Here is a 19229-nt window from a genome sequence, read left to right as displayed (position 1 = left end):
TTGTTAACTAAAACTAAATATTCAAAATACGTAGTTATTGTTACTTAAAATATAAATATTAAAAGACAACTTGAAATGTAAAAAATAAAATAAAAATTGCCTTGGCAACTATTTGAAATAAAATGTGAAGTTGAAGTATAAAATTACTAAACAGAATTATTTTTTGAAAAACAAGAATAAAACAGACAAAATAACCAAAAAATAGTAAAAGTTAAAACTAAAATTACTGAATAATATTATATAAAATTATTATCAAAATATTAATATATAGTGTAATAGTAAATAATATTAAAACAATTCTGATTTATATGGGGGTATGTTTTTAATGAATGCAAGTTCGATTAAACCATAAATATATGAGGAAATTATTTCAAATATTTTTTGATTATTTTAATTATGAGGAAAGAACAAAACATTAACTTGGTTAAGGTTTTTATCTGACAATATTACTTGTCAAAAAAGGCAAACTACAGCTACAGGTTTTATTTTATATGCATAAAATGCTTAGAAAAAAAAGCTCACAGGACAAAGCATACACTGACTACAACATAATCAGTGAATCAGTTAATCAAATACAATTTCATTGGTTCTCCTGTTTTTGCATCTGTTCTTAATTTCTTTTTCATGACACCCTGGCCAAAAATTATTCACGATTTGGCATGTTTCATTGCATTATCACAAATAAAACAATTGACTCAAAGCAAAACTATGCAGTATGCTTACAAAATCTTTAACAAATTTTTAATAATATTTGAGTAAAGTGTGTAGATTTTTCTTAGGCCGGACATCACTAATGGACACACACACACACACACACACACACACACACACACACACACACACACACACACACACACACACACACACACACACACACACACACATCAATATGTTTATTTGGTTGTATTAAAAAATAATAATAATAAAAATACTAAAATTGGTTGTTTTATAGGTATGCTTATTTTCAAGATGTAATGTTTGTTTGAATCCCAGATGTGCTTTCAGGCTTTTGTACCAAACACTTCGAACATTGAGTATAAAAGAACTTTATATACAGTCATATTGCTAGTTAATAAGATGAAAGTGTTTGTGTGTGTCTGTCTGGCATTGGTAAGTGTATAACTATAGTAATTACCATACAGGCACACTTACAAATTCTTAGAGAGAGAGAGAAAGACAAAACGCTCTTAGACCACATACATTTGTTAGATCTCATCTGTCTAATATATTTACTGGCGAGCACTTCATCTCTGAGTCTGGTATTGATTTATAAAACCCCTCTGTAATATTTCTAATCCCTCCATATATGCCCAGAGGATAACAGACCAGACCTGGCAGCATTTGGCAAGACATACGCAAGACAAAGCAACATGAACCACGTCTGACTCACTTATCCACACATATGTTCTCACACAACCATTTGACACAAAAACACGCACATGCATGCACACACACACACACACACACACACACACACACACACACACACACACACACACACACACACACACACACACACACACACACACACACACACACACACACACACACACACACACACACACACACACACACACAAGATGTGATTCTTCAAAGAGCATGCTTTGAAACAGATTAATTGCATTTCCACTGAGCTGAAGTAAATGTGATTAGAGGGTATGAATTGATTACTGTTGGCTTGAGCTGGATTTCTCTGCTATAGGACCATCAATGCGCGCAGATGTAGCTGCTAATTGGTTATCAGACACAACACGCACATACAAATAGATTCCAGGGGGAATGAAAGGTAAAGAAAGAGAGAGAGTGATGGAGAGAGGACTTCTATAACGTCTGGAATTACAGCTCTGCAAATCAATCTAGCACACTCACTGTTCGCTTTGGCTGATGTAAACTATATTTTCTCATTTTTCACAGCTTTCCAAAAATATAATTGATGAAAGCAACTTAGAAAGGATCAGCAGGGATTTCATGACTCTCAAAGATATACTTAATCTCGTGGAATTGGAGCAGCTATATTTGGTATATTAGATTCCCTGCATATTAAACCACAAAAATTACAGCGACTGTAACACAAACATTTTCTAACAGGCCATTTTCTATAAATGCATTGCTGTTTTTCGCTCTGTTTACACCTGGTTCTAAGATGCGTTTTGGTCGATCAGATCACAAGTAGACGAGGGAGACACATTCCTGTTTACACCTGGTGTTTTAATCCGTCTCTTTCGTCCACTTTCAACCACTTCTGCCCTGATTTCTTTGAAGGGAGGGTCTATAGGTGAGTAAATGTATGGGCTTTTTCAGATATTTTGATATAATGGACAAAAAAAACTCACGCAATTTACATATAAACATGACCGAAGACAATGGAAAAACATATGGAGATCAGAAGCTTTTGTTTCTGCTCCGACAGTCGCAAGACCAGCCCAAATGCTGTGAGTGTGTGTTAGAAATCAGGAATGATGAAAGAACATTGTGCTTGGTATGTATATTGTCTTCAAACCAAACTTGGGTCTTCAGTCGACAAAGTTTAAATCCCGCCTGGCTAGAGCTCTTCCCATAATGTTTAAGCAGTAGGCGGGGTCAGTAGGTGGAGAGGAGACTGTCTTTTGTGGCTGTTCGAACACATTCTACACTACGAATGTAATCCGGTCGAATGCGTTTTCTACTACCTCTGGAAGTGGTTGAAATTGGACAAGCTCAAAGTGTTTTAGACCCCGTTTACACCTGTATTTAGCATTGCCACTTGTGATCCAATCCAGGTGTAAACAGTGCTAAAGTATGTTAGTCATACTTTCTTGCACCAAAACAAAACACAACCATTTCCCACCTCACTCTGACCCTTATTAAACAGGCTAAGTTTTTATACATTTACTTTCTTATTTTGTGTATATTCTGTAGCCTATGTATTTTTTCACTTCCGTTCAAAAGTTTGGGGCTGGTAAGATAGTAAAAAAAAAAGGCAATATTGTAAAATAACTGTTTATTATAAATTATGTATATTCTAAAATCGAATTTATTTTTGTGATGGTAAAGCGTCTTTAGTGTTACATGATCCTTCATGATCCTAATGTGCTGATTTGCTGCTCAAAATTATTTTGTATTATCAATTGTTTAAACGGGTCATGACATGAGAAATTAAATTTGCCTTGATCTTTTTTTGACATATAAGAGGTCTTTGTACCATTAAAGCTCCAATATGTAATATTTTTTCACCACTCGAGGGCGCAGTTTCCAACAATAACAAAGGCGAAGCTTGATGACGCTATGAAGGAGGTGACGATGGGAGATGTCGTTTTTAATGCGTTTTCACATCATTTATTTGTTTTTGTATTATCTGTATGTCTGATCGTATTATTTTATGTCATCATAATTAATGAACTGCATGGAACGTGAAATGTTATGCTATATTATTACAGGCATGTGGTGTAATTCATACCTATTAAAATCATCTTTACTGTAACTATTACATTAATTGTACAATAAAAAAAAATATTTATTTGCTTACCTATCAATACACTCGCGAGAGCAGAGTCTCTGTCAAGTCCAAGATTGTCGCACAGCTCTCTCCATCTCGAAAACGCCTGGCCGATATTTATCCGGGTTTTATTCCTCCGTTTGTCACACAGTCTGCGTGTATCCGAATATGGACGCTTTCGTTTTGTTGGCACTTCAATACTCGCCAAAGAGTAATCGTGATCCATAACAGCTATAACCATACAGTCTATGGCTATAACGCTATAACCACCACTTCCGCATTTGACCATGTGATGTTCCGGTGTGGTGGAATATCACATGGTCCACACCGGAAAAAAAGGATAGTGCGGACATTGCGTCACTGAGAGGCGACATTTCTTTTCCGGGACGGACAGTTATTTAAAATCGGAATTTCTCTGAAATAAGTACACAACTGGAGGAAATATATCACACTGTGCAAGTTATTTTCGGAAATTTTATTACAAAATTGTTACATATTGGAGCTTTAAAACATCCAATAAAAAAGCATTTATGTAATCAAGCTTAAAAAACAGCTTTTTTTGATATTGGGTGACCTGTGATGTCACACGGTCAAATACATTTGCATATGCCTGCCTCCAGAGCAAGACATCGACGAATAGCTATACATCATCGCACCATAGAGTCCGCCTACTGGCATTCAGTCGTTTAATGGCAGACATTTGCCTACACTGGATGTGAGCATCACCTTGTAACCAACTACCTTGCAACCAATCACGTCAATGTGTGATCGTCAACGAGTGAATCTTTATTAGCATATTCATAGAACCGCATATACTAAATGAGGCAAGGCTGTAGATTTTTTTTCAAGGAAAAAATGCTTAAATGTGTAATTTTGGTGATCAAAGATGAGTTTTAAGGGTAAAATGATCGACTACAGGGGGACTTTAAAACTGTCCCAGATCGTGTCTGAGGATTATATGTTTGTTCTAAGCATTTTGTTCTGTCAGCGAGGCAAAGTGTAATGGAGAGTTAGCGAAGAAACTTTTGTTGAAAAATGAGGCATGCAGCCAACTGTACAGGATCTGACAGCAGCTGCATCACAAACCGTAAGTAAATGATTTCATAATGCTGTCTGTAAATTGTTTTTTTTCTTGCATATGGGTTTTTTTAGTGCAAAAATCTTTATTAACATTATAAGTGAACTTCAAGGAACAGTGAATTTTAAAAGCTGTGAAAACTAAGAAGCACCTACACTTTCTCTAGACATTGTGTACCTGAAAGAGAAAAAGCAGAACGCATCTTTCAGAGTAATCAGCAGAATGAGGGAGAGGTGTGACTGCAGAAGAATAAGCCTCTGATTTCACAGTGACAAATTGAGCTGCTGTTCTGACATGTAATTGGCAGGTGTGGCACAGGTCTTTTGTAGAGCTGCTAAATGACATTATCTTTGGTCAGTAATGAAAAGGAAGTCAGGCAGGAGTAAAAAAAATCATTCTTTTTTTTTTTTACGTAACGATTTTGTAGTTCCTGGCACTTTCCATGACTTCTAAATTGTTAGAGGCAAAAATCCCATGCTTTTGTATTGAGAACTATATACTATTATCTAACATAACATAAGAAAAAGTAGTCATCATTTTCACATGATGAATTGATATTCAGTTCACTGCAGTAATCTAACCAATTTGATCAGAAAATAGAATATGTAACATTCCTTAAAATTGTTAGATGCATGAAATAACAAGCAAATATATTTATTTATGGAGTGTCTATTTATACCAATTGCAAATAGCCCGCCTTGTTGGCAGAGGCTATTTACACCACCAAAATATGATTGAGCCAGGCGAAATTACAAAAGAAATTTGTTCATGACAGGCATTACCCGCCTTTTTCCAAACTCATTCTTCTCCCTTTTCCATTGCATATCGACTCGGAATGGTGTTTATTTTAAATAAACATTAAGGAATTATTAAAAAAATTAAATGAAAATATAATAGTGGGAATAAGCGTTTACTGGGTTAAGGGTTAGGAGTAGGTGTAGTGGAGGGCTTTAGGAACAGGGTCAAGCAAAGCCCCAATAAGGCGGCATCCATTTAGGATTTTATTCAATATAATCATATACACTGAATGTGTTGTTATAATGTTATACTGTTTTATAATATACTACAACACTCTGAGGTGCAAATATCTGCCAATATTTGCACTAAGTATAAATAGCATCTATCAACTATTTACACATAGTGCAAATAAAATACTTTTTGTTTCTATTTACACTTAGAGCAAATATCCGCAGCCATTTCTTTAGTTTATGGGCAATATAAGCTTATCAGTAAACCAAATATATTTTATCTATTTAATTACAATGTTTATTTTGTTTATTGCAAATCAGGGTTTTACGATAAACTGTATTTAGACATGTTCCAAATTTCAGTGACAGGACTGCTAAAATTAAAAACTTATTAATAATGAATAAATAGAAAATAGCTCATATAATATTTAGTCTGACCCCCCTTGAGGACTGTTGAAGGTTAAGCATCTCTTTCACTGACCATTTGCTGGAAAACAAACAAGGAAATTAATTTATTAAGAGTTTCAGGGCCTTCATTTTTCCCTCTTCCCTCCCTCTTTTAACCGACATCATGAACCTTACCGTAGACACACTCACACACATGAACTGCCTGAAATGCCTCATTTCCCTCTTTTCATCTCTGTCTCTTTCTGACATTTTCTCCCTCAATCCTACCCGTCCCTTTTTTCACATCTCTATCTTCTCTCCCTCTCCCTCTGATCTGTCTGGTTAGTGTATTACCATGAGGGATATTTGAATGGTAATTGCCCTCCCATGGTCCTGAGGTTTTAATCTGTCTGCGAGGGAAGAGGAACTCTATTAATTGAAGATGGGATTGCAGCAGAGACGTGCACTCGTTTGCCCCTCCATCTCTTGGGTTTCCTGTCCACTGTCCTGAACGATGGGTCTCGTACAAGGAAATAATCCATCATCTTTCCAGACTGACAGAGAACTTGCCCAAACAGTCCGGCGACAATACAATTAACATTTACAATCTGGTCAGAATGCCACAGAATGCCAAGGGACAACATGTTAGTCAATGGGTTAAATAAATTACAAGGCTGAAATGAAACAGAAAAGAGAAACCTGAAACCTTGTCCATGTGAGAGTGATTACAAAAGGGTCAGAATACTGACCTGGAATTTTGCTATACATGCGGCAAGAAGGGAGGTTGGTAAATGACATTAAAAATAGACTTTTTTGTAAATAAATTTTTCATCAAAATGTAATAACTTGCTCTGCCTCTGAAATTAGTTTCCTGTTCTGCTGATATGAACTGGAAAAATCATTGACTATTTGATAATTGATCTATCATTGAGTATTTTTGTCCTGATTTCCAGTAAAAAAAATCTCAGCGTTCTCAAAACAGAATCAATTTACTTGAATTAAGTTTATTACTTACCCTACAGGCAAATTGAATGTGTTCTCAATTTGAGTGAGACAATAAATTCTCTATATAAGAGTGATATTACTACTAAGTTCAAATAAATGGTCAGGGCTTGGTTTTATTATTATTTATTGTTTTTTTGTTTATTATTATTTATACATGAAGGTCATAGTTAAACAGTCTTGAATTTTTTTATACCATGCCTTCACAGTTTATTTTTGATGACTCCACGCAGTTTATTTTTTTTGTAGATTTTAGACAGTTATTTTAGTATCATATTGAGTATAGTATTGAGATACTATAATACTTTTCTATTTTCACTTAAATTTATTGTTTTTGTTATTATTATTACTATTTTTTTAAAGTCTATATAGTTTTTAATAATGTTATTTCAGTTTTAGTTACTTTAGTACATAAAGTTAAACTAAATGAAAACGAGAAGTGTTGCCTTGCCAAGTAGATGAAATAAAATAACATCCATATATGTGTGTGTGTGTGTGTGTGTGTGTGTGTGTGTGTGTGTGTGTGTGTGTGTGTGTGTGTGTGCGTGTGTGTGTGTGTGTGTGTATTCACCACTGAAATTAGTTTCCTGTTCAGCTGAAATTAATTTTTTTCTTGATTTCCAGTAAAAATATCTAATAATATTCAAAACAGGATCAATTTACTTATCAAGAATTCAGTTTATTTTACTTACCCTACTGGCAAATTGTTTTTCTTGCTTTAATCATAAACCTCACTAAAGATAAGGGATAGATACCACAAGAGAGATTGCAAAGCTAAAAGGGGAGCAAGAGAGAGATGAAGAATAAAAAAGAAAGGAGACGGAAAGACAGAGAGAAGGACAATCGAATAGAGATTATTTACTGCAGCGCACACCACACAGCACACACCCTCGGCTATGCGCTGTAATGTATCACAGTGAAATGCCGTAGACTTTATCAGCCATCAGAATCAGTGCCAGGAAGAACAGAAACTCAAGAGAAACAGGCCTGCAGAAGACTCTGCATCTGATACATACCATTAGACACAGCCCCATATTCCTAAAGCCCTCCGGTTCTCTGAGGAACAGAACGTCAGGACCCTGAAAAGCTGTGGCGTGTGTTTGTGACTCACCACACGTCCTCAGAATCCTCGTCACACTCTGCCCCAAACTGACAAATGTCGCACGTTGATGTCTCCTTCTGACTGATCTCTGCAGAACCCTCGTTAACTGGTGAGAGCGAAAGAGAGAGAGAGAGAAAAGTGAGTGAGAGATCTTAAAGGATTCATCATATCATGAGGAATAAAATGTTCCTGTTTCCTTTCAGATAAAAGAGTTCAGTGTTCTTTTATTGGTTTATGAAATAATCTGAAACTGATGCTGTTGTTTTTCAAATAAGCTTTGGCAACACAAATACATTTGTCATTTTATTCCGAAAAGAATTCCGCTCCATCACAGAATGGTACATGCACGTATAGGCCTACTTCAAAATATCCTGTAAAATTTACTGTAAAAAAAATCCACAATAAAAATATGCTGACAATGTTTCAGGTGTTACAGGATGGCATATTGGTACCTGCATATTTTACAACTTTTAACCGGATATGTCATCAAGTAATTTAATGTTTATACAAATCTGCTTGAACTACCAAAGTCTGATTTCCCAGACAGCAACACAGTGTTGGCCCAGATCCGGCCCACATCTGGTACCCGTTGAATCCCGGATCTGGGCCGACACTATGTTGCTGTCTGGGTTGTACCTTACAATGTGCTGATAACCACCATGATAATAATACAGGTGGTAAAATAGAAAGCCATGCAATGAATCAAAATTCATCATAAGTAGGTTATATTAACTAAGATTAACAAATGCTATAGAAGGTTTGTAATTTCTAAACAATAAGTTATCTAAACCTTATTGTAAAGTGTTACAGAAAAAGCGAATGTAATCCTATAGGATGTGAAAATTTGAATGTCTCGGGTTTCTAGATGACCATATGTAGATCACAGCAGAAACCATGAGGTGTATGATTAAATAATTGGTTGATTATTGCTGGGGACCAGCCCGCTGGCTGCAGTATCAGCCAATTTGCCCCTCTGCAAAATAAAAATGTAACCGTAAAAGAGATTTGTGATGGGTTATTGATGGCAAACAACCAGATACTCTTCCTTTAGCCCTCGCCTGCATGAAAATCTGACATTATCACCAGTTCAATAACATAGAGATCAAGACACCTCACCTTAGTGGTTTTATGCCAAAGAAACAAACAGTGTTCGGTATGCATTTGCAATGTATTCTAAGCTTTAATAGTGCCCATGACTAAAAAACTTCAATTAGGGCAGTGCTAATTGCAAATTTACGGTGCTTGAGCAGCAGTTGGCAGTAAATGAAAAGATCTAAGTAAACATATCATGTGAGGGCTTCTGAAGGCTAAATATGGGTCAAGCAGCAGCTTTTAGCCTGAGAAAATAGCTGGTTTGAGTGGGTGTAAAGGAACGGCCTGATTTTCCACACATTATGGAGTATGAAGTGTCAGGTCTGAGCTGCTGCACTGTGTTCACATTCAGATTCAGGAAGTGTGTGAAGTTGCTAATTAAAAGCTAACTAAAATGGAGATATTAGCAATGGGTTGATTTGCACTTTGTGAAAGTCACCTTCTTGTTGTCGCTTCAAATGCAGAATGTTAGTATGTTCAAAGTCAATTGTGAGTTACTTGAGGAAGCACATTTTTACATCAGTTCATCATGCTGTATGATGAATCTGATAGTTTGAGGTATTGAGGACCTACAATCGCAAAATCGAACCCGACAGCTCTGAATATAAATCATTATTGTAGTCTATACTCAGGACATGGTTCTGAACACAAGATTTTTTTTTTTTTTTTCAATAATTTATTTCTGACAAAAAACTAAAATAGCAGTTTTTAATTCGTACCTGCATACGAATATGTCTACCTCCCTACTATTTAGTAGGTGAAAAAAAGTAGAGTGTCCAAATTTACAGTATTCATAAAATAGTCTTTTTTGTCACTACCTTTATGTGTGTGTGTGTGCTTGAAAATTCTTGCATATCGCTGCTCAGTTATGTGAGGCAGAGCAAGAAGGAAGTGCTGTTTCCACGTCGATAGAACATATCTGATTCTGAGTGTGTATGTGTTTGATTTAGAATGTATGAGCCAGAGTTCATCAATGATTTACACTCAGACATTAAAACATGTTTGATCCTACTGGAGGAGGGGAAATGCTTTCCTCAAGCTAAACTCTTCTCTTGAGTCTCTAAGCAGCTGAACCCCTCCCTCCATCTCCCTTCCTGCCCTTTTCTATTTCTCTCCCACAGTGGCTACATTTGTTCACTTGTTCTACGCTTTCTCACTCTTGTATGGCTTTCACATGTCTTTATCTATCTGCTTTCGTTTTGTATCCTCTTATTTCAATTATTTTCTTCTCATCCTCAATTTCTTGTTCTTTGCTCTTTGAGCCACATTCTTCTATTGTTCCGTTCTTCTATTTTTTTTTTCCCAGTCCCTGTTTATCAATTCCTGATCAGTAATAGGGATGGGCAGGGTGGCTTACTAGCTGTCCAACAACAGTTGGGTTCTTTCTATTCCATAAAAGAAAGTACATCACGATTAAGAAATGTTTCTTAAGCATCAAATCAGCATATGAAGGAATCAAACCAAACAGAGCAGAGTAGGCTCTCGGAAAGGAGGAGTTTAGAGAGCCTGAATCTTCAAACTAACCGTTTTCAGTCTCTGAGAAATGAGGTGATGTGCAATATATATAATGAGAAAATTAAAGTATTTTTTTTTTTACCTCTGATGCATGAAAATGCATTGTAGGAACAAAATTAGGAACCTTCAAAATAGCATATTAGGGGCACACAAAAATATTAGTGCAATTATAGAAAATCAAGCATAGCGTTAGTTCTGGCAGATCACATTAGTCAAGCTCGCATCAGATGACTCTCAGCTGATCCACGTCTACCTATAAGAATACGACGCCTATCACATCATCCATATATATAAGCTCCTTCAGTATTATCAACAGCAATCGCATTTCTCAGGAGCAAATTACCCTGCCCCATCCCCAGCTCCTCCTGTCGTCACTCAGGATTTGGCATTCTGATTCCCCTTTGAATCAGACTAATATCTCAAATTATGTTGTACATTAAAATCTTTATTAATTAATTATATCTGCAATACATTCATGTTGGTTCTGTTCTGTTTACCCTAAGGGGGGTTGCCGCTGCTCTCCCTGCTCTTATCTATGCTAGGCTGCATGGATGCGCAGGGAGTTCTTGCCCAGAACTGAACCATACCACCAATCCAACTGTATGCTAAATACAGTATATCATATTTGACGATAGTGGTCCTTACAGAAATGAATACAAAAGTACGAAACACAAAATCATGGAGACAGTTGTACTTCACAGTACGCACACCTGTACGTCTCGTCTTTCACATGACTTGCATCAGCATTGCCCAATAAATAGAACTATAAGAGAGAAACATCAGCTATTACCTCCTGTGGCAGTGTGCCAGTCAAGCATTGTATTGTGTCGCTCGCAACTATTTAAAGTTTAAACTATTTAAAATTTGACCTTGTTTGCCATGACCTTTTGAGACAGCCAGTGACTACTGAAAAATTCACACGCAATTACAGATCCTAAGTTTATTATTTTTACACATGCTTTTACATCTCTAATGATGTCTTTTACAGTTAAAAAAAAACAAAAAAAAAAAAACAGTCAAACTATATAAGGAGATCTTGAATTCCTCATCATTTCCTTTTAACTGGTTATGTTTGCCCTCTTGTTTCCAACAGCAACCCAGTTTTTAATCCAGTGCATGGACTTATACATGTGGACCAATGTTTGATGATTGCTTTATTTCTTTCAAATAAATGTGTCCACTGTTTACTGTGTGCACATTCTGCTTTCATGCTACATACAGTATACAGGATACAGTGCACAGTGTACAATATATAGTGTCCACTATTTTTTTTTTAAATAGGAATTGAAACAGTAGGCAATATTCCTTAAACATGGATGTCATGGAAATGAAAACATTTTATTTAGCAATTTGCTTTTTTAAATGTAAGAATTTCATAAATGCCTGCAGTCTGATAAAAAAAAAAAATCATGGCTGTAATTATCGTTCATTTTGGAAATGGAAAGTCAAGCAGAGCACACTGCAGTGGAGCAGTACCCTATCAAAAGTTAAAGGGATAGTTCACCCAAAAATGAAAATTTTGTCATAATTTACTCGCCATCAGATTGTTTCAAACCTGCAAGAGTTTCTTTCTTCTGTTGAACACAAAATAATATATTTTGAAGAATGTTGGTAACCTGACGTTTGACGGTAGCCATTGACTTCAATATATTTTTTTTCCTACTATGGAAGTCAATGGCTACACCCTGGTGGGTAAATGATGACTTAACTTTCATTTTAGGGTGAACTATCCCTTTAAGGGTGCATACTAGTACATTTTAGTAAAGGTATACATTAGTACATAAATGGTCCATATTAGTTCCTTTTGAAAGAGTACCACCCCAGTGTCAGCGGAGTGTGTATTCCCTGTATGCAATAACTGTGTACACATGCACAGTACACGCATACTATTTATAAATTATATATACTTTACACACATACTTTATCGAAAGTGAATACATTTTTACACAAAACTTGATCAAAAATACAAATTATGTTCTGATATAAACATGTGACTTGGTAAGTATCAAAATGCCTACTATTTCAAAGTTTATCTTTCTCCATTCCTTGTTTCACATTCATCCCCAGTTGATCAGTCGAACTTTCCTAATATTTCAGAATATATATATATATATCATCCCTCACTTCAGAGCATCCGTCCCTCTCTCTTTCTTCTGTTTCTCTCTTTTTAGATCTTCCCATCACCCCATCCTGTATCTCTTTTTAATTAGCCATGTTCTAGAGTGAAATTCCTCATCCTGGATTCACATCATAAGTACCGCTGGCATATTCACATCTATCAAGAGAGGCGGACAGAAGCTGCAGTCATCCGTACTCAGTATGAGCATCTACAGTATGTGTGTGCGGATGTGAACAGACAAAGCGAGATATGAGATCATTATTGTAAAGCTCCGTATTAATTAGAGATGAGTTGAAAATACTCACCATCATTCCCTGATCCAGAGCCAGCATCTACAAAGCAGAAAAACAGATGGTCAGGATTGGAACAGAAGTGCCGTGTCCATTCAAACGGATTTAGTTGTGTTTTTGAACCAATTCTTAATGTAACTTGTTCAATATATTCAATACTGTTATTCAATATATATATTCAATATATTATTCAATATATTTGGTAATTAGTTTGCACACTCATAGATACAATCAGTCACACCTCTAAATCCATCTGTCTAATCGAGTTGCTGTTTTTGCAAATTATTTGCATTAAATTGAAAATTCTGTCATCCTCTATTTAGCCGTGCACATTTTGTCTAACTTTTTTCTTGTGGAATGCTTATTGATTACTGGCTGTCAAGTTCAGTTGCAATTTTATTTTATGAAAATTAATTAGGTTGGGATTTTGAACCCTCTTTCCTCATTAAGCAAACTGTAGTTTTTTAAAAAAGAAAAGAAAAATGGTGTAGTTTAAGTAATAATCAAAAAAGATGCATAATGTCAAATTGAAAATTTAAATTGCATAATGTCAATATTAAGGGGATACAAATTAAAGTGATAAGAATAAAAAGTAATCTCACCAGAAGTATCTGGATTTCTTTCTTCAGATAAACACAAATTAAGATTTTTGAAAAAATAATCAATTAATGTGAGTCCATATGTAAGTACTGTATATGGGACCCCCCAAAGTTGACGCTTCATAAACCACACAAAGTGAACACAACGGTAATCCATACGACCCCAGTTGATGAATTGATGTATTCTAAGCAAAATGATAGGCGTTTTAGAAAAATACTAATATTTATAACATTTTGACCTAAAAAAAACATTGTTTCAGGCCAACTGTCATATGAAAAATATTAGCATTTTAAAATATTAGCAATTAGCATTAGCACACATATAATTTTGCTTCATAAGAGATTAATTCTTATTAAACTTCTGCATTACCACCGTGTTCACTTTGTGTGGTTTTGGGGGTCCCATACACTAATATTATATGTATCAGTATTACAAAAATCTTTGTTTTTTATTCATCTGATAATGAAAGCCATATTCATCTGGGACAGTAAATGATGAGAGTTTTCATTTTTGGGTGGAGCATCCCAAATACAACCAATTGGGCCAGTTTAAATTAATGTGACCGTTTGTTTTTATTCATTATTGACAATAATGTATTTATCGTTGTAATTATTAAGTTATTGGCATCTTATTAAAGGTTCTCTAAGTGATGCGACGCGTTTTTTAGGCCAAAACATTTTTTATCACATACAGCAAACATCTCCTCACTATCCGCTAGCTGCCTGTCCCCTGAACACACTGTAAAAAAACGTGGTCTCTGTAGACACCACAGGCTCCACAAACGGCAACAAAAACAAACTGGGCTCACCCGCACCACGAAACATAATAAACAGGGTTCCAGCCAATCACCGACAAGAAGTGTTGGAGGGTGGGGTTTGCGGGGTTAGTGTAGTGCGCGTACACATGAAGGGGGTGTGGAGGAGAGAGAAGCATGAAGAGGGAAAATTTGAATTATGGCCGACACACGACCAAAGAGACGACGTTCCGATGAACAAATTGCAAAGAAGAGGGACAAGGATGAGGGACAAGGATAAGAAACGCGCAAAGTCCCGAATTTACATCGGAAAAACCTTCGAAAGGTGGCGAGAACTCCGCCGGCAGAAGGGCTTCCAATCCGACATAGTTGCTCTGCTTTTGCAGAACAGGTAAATCCATTTTTCTTTCTAAACTGACGTTCATGTTCGCCAAACCAACACAAGGATGTAATTAGCTAGATCTATGCAGTCAGCGTTAACTTTGGTGAATACAACATGTATGTTTCTAGCAGCGATCAATCTCTATTGTAAATGATCAAGCAAATTCACAGTAGGGCGACAATTTATGTGAACGATTGTTTTCAGCCACTGTTTGTTATGAATTTGAATGTTCATTTGTAGGCTATTGACAACTTTGACAAAAAAAATTTACGAAGCCGCCGTTGTTTATGCTCACTGGGAAACGCGAAGCTAACGTTATCTTGCTATTATTGCGTCCTTGTATGGGAGCTATAGTTATAACCTCAGGTGGCGAGACGATTTTAACGATAAACTTTTTCTGCATTCTGTTTTGCAATATATAAAAGCATTTATCTAACTTGGCGACATTACACATTGAATGAAGTATCAGTAAAACTAAACTTTGTTTGTAGTGACTATTTTGACTTTCCTTTATGTTGGAAGGGAGGGGAGGAGGGAGGAGACGGGATGAGGAGGAGGGAGGGTCTAGCTAGCCTCCGTTTTGTTTGACAACAATTCGAATGTCAACAAGAAGTAACGTCTCCCGGGATCGCTTAGAGCACCTTTAATTTTAAACAATTTATATAGCTAAATATGTTATATGAATATCCACCCCTCCCTCCCCACCGCCCGCAGATTTGAGCTATGCCACTTGAATAAGCTTATAGATCAAACGTCAAATAAAACTGTCACTTTGTAGGTTAGATGGTCACTGCCTATGCTTAGATTACAAATACAAATTCACCTGTTGTGCCATTTTCCCAATAGCCACCTTATGAATCTTTATCTGAGTCAGTGAAGGTTGCACAGACAGCGCACAGGAGAACAATAGAGGCAATATCACAGACATCATGCAAAACAAAAGTCAATGTGGCACAGTGCACTTCTTTACAAGCCCTACTTAAAAGAGGCATTTATAGAACACTAACGTACACCAGAGGCTTCTAACTCTAGAACATTCCCAGGACTTAAACTGAGCTGTTATGGGCCTAATGTATTTGATATGTAGAACTGAGAACTAGTGGGTGAAAGAACAAGAATTATCGAGGGAAATGTATACATTGGAGAGGAAGGGGAGGGAGGCTGGCTGTCACCTCATTTCCAATTTTTAACACTTATAAATCTGCCCTCCGGCTGCATCTGTACCTCTCAAAATATAAATAATGGAGTTCTTGTGGTTTCATTTGAGGTGAAAACAAAAAGTAGCCCCAGATAACCCCACTTTCTCTCTCTCAAGTTCAAGGGCACAGCCGCTATGACTAGACTGTACTGTGTTCTCTCGCTCTCAGTCTTTTTCGCCATCCGCCCCTGGGCTTGACGGCAGCTTTGGGAAAATCTGACATTCATCAATTTGTTATGATGGAGAGGAGCAGCTTATAGCTCTGTGCCCTCCCATCAATCACCCCACCAATTATTCCCCGCCCAGAACAAATATAAATCTTCGTTTGAGATGGCCACAGGAAGGCGAGGCCTTAATGTGTTATTCCTTTAATTCCAAACTGTGCCTCTCCTGCTCTAGTGCAGAAGTACTTTTCTAAATCAGTATTTTTTTGTCTTTTTTTCTGTAAAAATATCTTAACCCCTCTAAGGGGCTGTTAACGCGACACCATTTTCAACTAAAAACGTAAAACTTTTAATGCATTTTGGCCATTCGTTTACACGACAACAGCGTTTTGGGTGCCTGAAAACGCAAAGTTTTGAAAACGGGTTTCAAAGTGCAAGTTTTTGAAAACGGTCTCTGTGTAATCAACAAAAACGCGAATCTCAGAAGACGGTGTTTCATCGCCATCTAATGGCCTGGCAGCAGAATAGAGGGTTTTTAGTCGTTTTCGCGGATCCGTGTGAATGGGGATCGTTTTGACAATGGTATCATCTGTACACGGAAAACACGAAAAAAAGGAAAGACATCTCAGTTTTAAGCACATCATCGTTGTGTAAACGTACCCTAAGTAAGGGATAATGTAGAGCCAGCTGGTCATTATAGCAAAATAATTAGCTTTAGTTCAATCATGACATCTCTCTGAATAGTTTTAGCATGTTATTGCTATAAAATGTTATAAAATGATAATGTTTAGTGTCTTGGCGGATTACGCTGCTGCTGTTGATTAATTCTGCTGCTGCAGAGCAAGCATGGACTTGCTATTGCTAATAGATAACAGACATATGCTGCTGCTGCATTAATATATATACAGTACATATATCCTGTAGCAGATCTAGGCCGGTGGAGCTGGGGGAGGTGGAGGGTTTCAGACAAAATCTGAGAGCAGCCTGCAGGACTAGCTTACAGCAAATAATGAACCAGACGATTTAAATGTTCAACAAGCAATCTCATTGGCTGCAGTATCAGCAGAGGCCAATCAGCTTGTGCCATGCTGTAATGATGCGATTTCTAGCAGATTGCATGTAAAGGACCTATCAGCTAGTTTCATGGCTTACCTAGATATATTATGAATAATACAACTTATTCTATTATTAAAATGTATGAAGATGGCAAACTGTGAAAATAATATAAAAGCATTTAATTTAATTATATAAATAACCATTTAATTTAATTAAAGTCCCTGTAAAGGCAATTCTAAAAAAAAGTTTTAAACACATTATAAATGTTAGAAATGTATTGCTAAATCATATTACAAAGACTGTGCACTGTGTGAAGTACTGAATTGTGGAGTTAGACCGTTAAACAGTTTTTCACCGTTGCTGTGTTCCGGATTTTTTGGGCGGGGCTAAAACGGGGGCTCGATGACGCACTGAGGCCCCCTGAGCTATTGGACACGCCCCTACTTGATGACGCACTGGAGCAAAGAGTATAGAAGTAACAAGAGGCGAAACTCAATAGAACGTTCCATTGCAACAAACTCACCCATGCGCAGAGCTGCAGCTCCGCCATCTTGGACTGAACGCAACACCGCTGTCATAGGATTGAACTATACCGGTTCAAATTCAAAAGCGGTTAAATTAACTAAAAAGTAGTTTCTAGTTTTTAATATCTCTAGAGCAGACATCCCATGTCTCCCGGAAGATCCGGGAGTCTCCCGCATATTTATAGCGGCTCCCTGATGCCCGCAAATTAGCTAAAATCACCCGGAATCTAGAGCGAGCGAGCAAGAGCGCGCAGCTCCAAACCGTGTAACGTTAGAGCACACGGCAGAAAGGGTGAGGGAGCGAGATCAACATATCAACCTAAAATGTGGAACACAACTTGTTCAGATTTTTTGCTTTCATTTTCTTGCAGTTCTAGAGTAAAATATATTTTGTAATATATATATATATATATATATATATATATATATATATATTATATAAAATATAAATAATTATATTTTAAAATTTGTACATTTTAATAAACTCAAACTTATATAACTTTTTTCTGTTTCACTTTCATAATTTATTTCACTTCAACAATAATCTGACAAATTAAAACAAGACCAACCATAGTATTAACGTTACAATCATACTAACGTTACAACCATTTAAGTTTGGATAGTGATTTTCATGTTTAAGCGAAAAAAAGGTGACAGTTAAAGGGTTAATTTAGTGATAACAATGAATTAATAAAGCGGTCATTTGCCAGGTTAGGTGTTCATATATCTCTGAAAGTATGCGATTTAAAAAGCCCATTTCGAGTCTTGACAATTTCGACCAAATACATAACGTTAGCAAACTGTTACTGCGGTTATGGGATAGCTTACATTAACGTTACAGCACCTGTTATCGTTGACGTTAGCTCACTTTAAAGTTAATAAAACCTTTTCTACTTTACCTCTCTGGATCATTGGGGAATCTATGAAATGCTAGTTGATTGGTTGTACACTGGTAGTTGTTGCAGTTGATGGCAGAACACTGTTTTCTTTGTTTGCAATTATTTTCAGACATAATGTTAATGCTGTACAGTAGTTGTGCTACCAGTAAAGCCGTTGGTTCAGTCCAAAATGGCGGCCTCGCTACCGAAGCGCCACCTAGTGGCTGTTGTCAAAACTGCAACGGAGTTTCGCCTCTTGTTACTTCTATACTCTTTGACTGGAGCCCCATTCACATCAGTTTGCAACTCAATCGCGAGTTACTGTCAGTACTATTATTTACTACATCCTACAGTTTGCTAGCTAACTATGCCTTCGTAACGGAAATGCGTATTACCTGGATGCGATCACGTACAAAACAGATCGGTGTCCTTATTTAAATTTCCGAAAAACTATCATATCAACAAGGTGGATTAATTTTGTGAAGAGCCACCTTGATGGTGAGCTGAGGATCACCGCCAAAACCCGCCTCTGTAGTGATCATTTTACATGGGATAGTTTTATAAACTTTCGTCGGAGACAACTGGGATTCATTGACTGATAATCCGCTGTTACTGGTGAATGTGGCCGAACCGACTATCTCCCGC

The 19229-nt window shown here is 36.6% G+C and overlaps 1 protein-coding gene across 1 annotated transcript in view; it reads right to left on the bottom strand.

Moving 5' to 3' along the window:
- tmeff2b (transmembrane protein with EGF-like and two follistatin-like domains 2b) overlaps nt 1-19229 on the bottom strand; it is a 68869-nt gene that overhangs the window by 17296 nt on the left and 32344 nt on the right. The window contains exons 4-5 of the mRNA XM_081380678.1: nt 13044-13070; nt 8022-8118 (exon numbers count right to left, since the gene is read on the bottom strand). Coding sequence (XP_081236804.1) covers nt 8022-8118; nt 13044-13070 — 124 coding nt within the window. The remainder of the gene's footprint in view (nt 1-8021; nt 8119-13043; nt 13071-19229) is intronic.

The sequence above is a fragment of the Scardinius erythrophthalmus genome, assembly GCF_964197995.2.
Source record: "Scardinius erythrophthalmus genome assembly, chromosome: 12".
In the NCBI taxonomy this organism is placed as follows: Eukaryota; Metazoa; Chordata; class Actinopteri; order Cypriniformes; family Leuciscidae; genus Scardinius; species Scardinius erythrophthalmus.
Note: the sequence above shows the minus strand (reverse complement) of the source record. Positions and strands in the feature narration are given on the sequence as shown.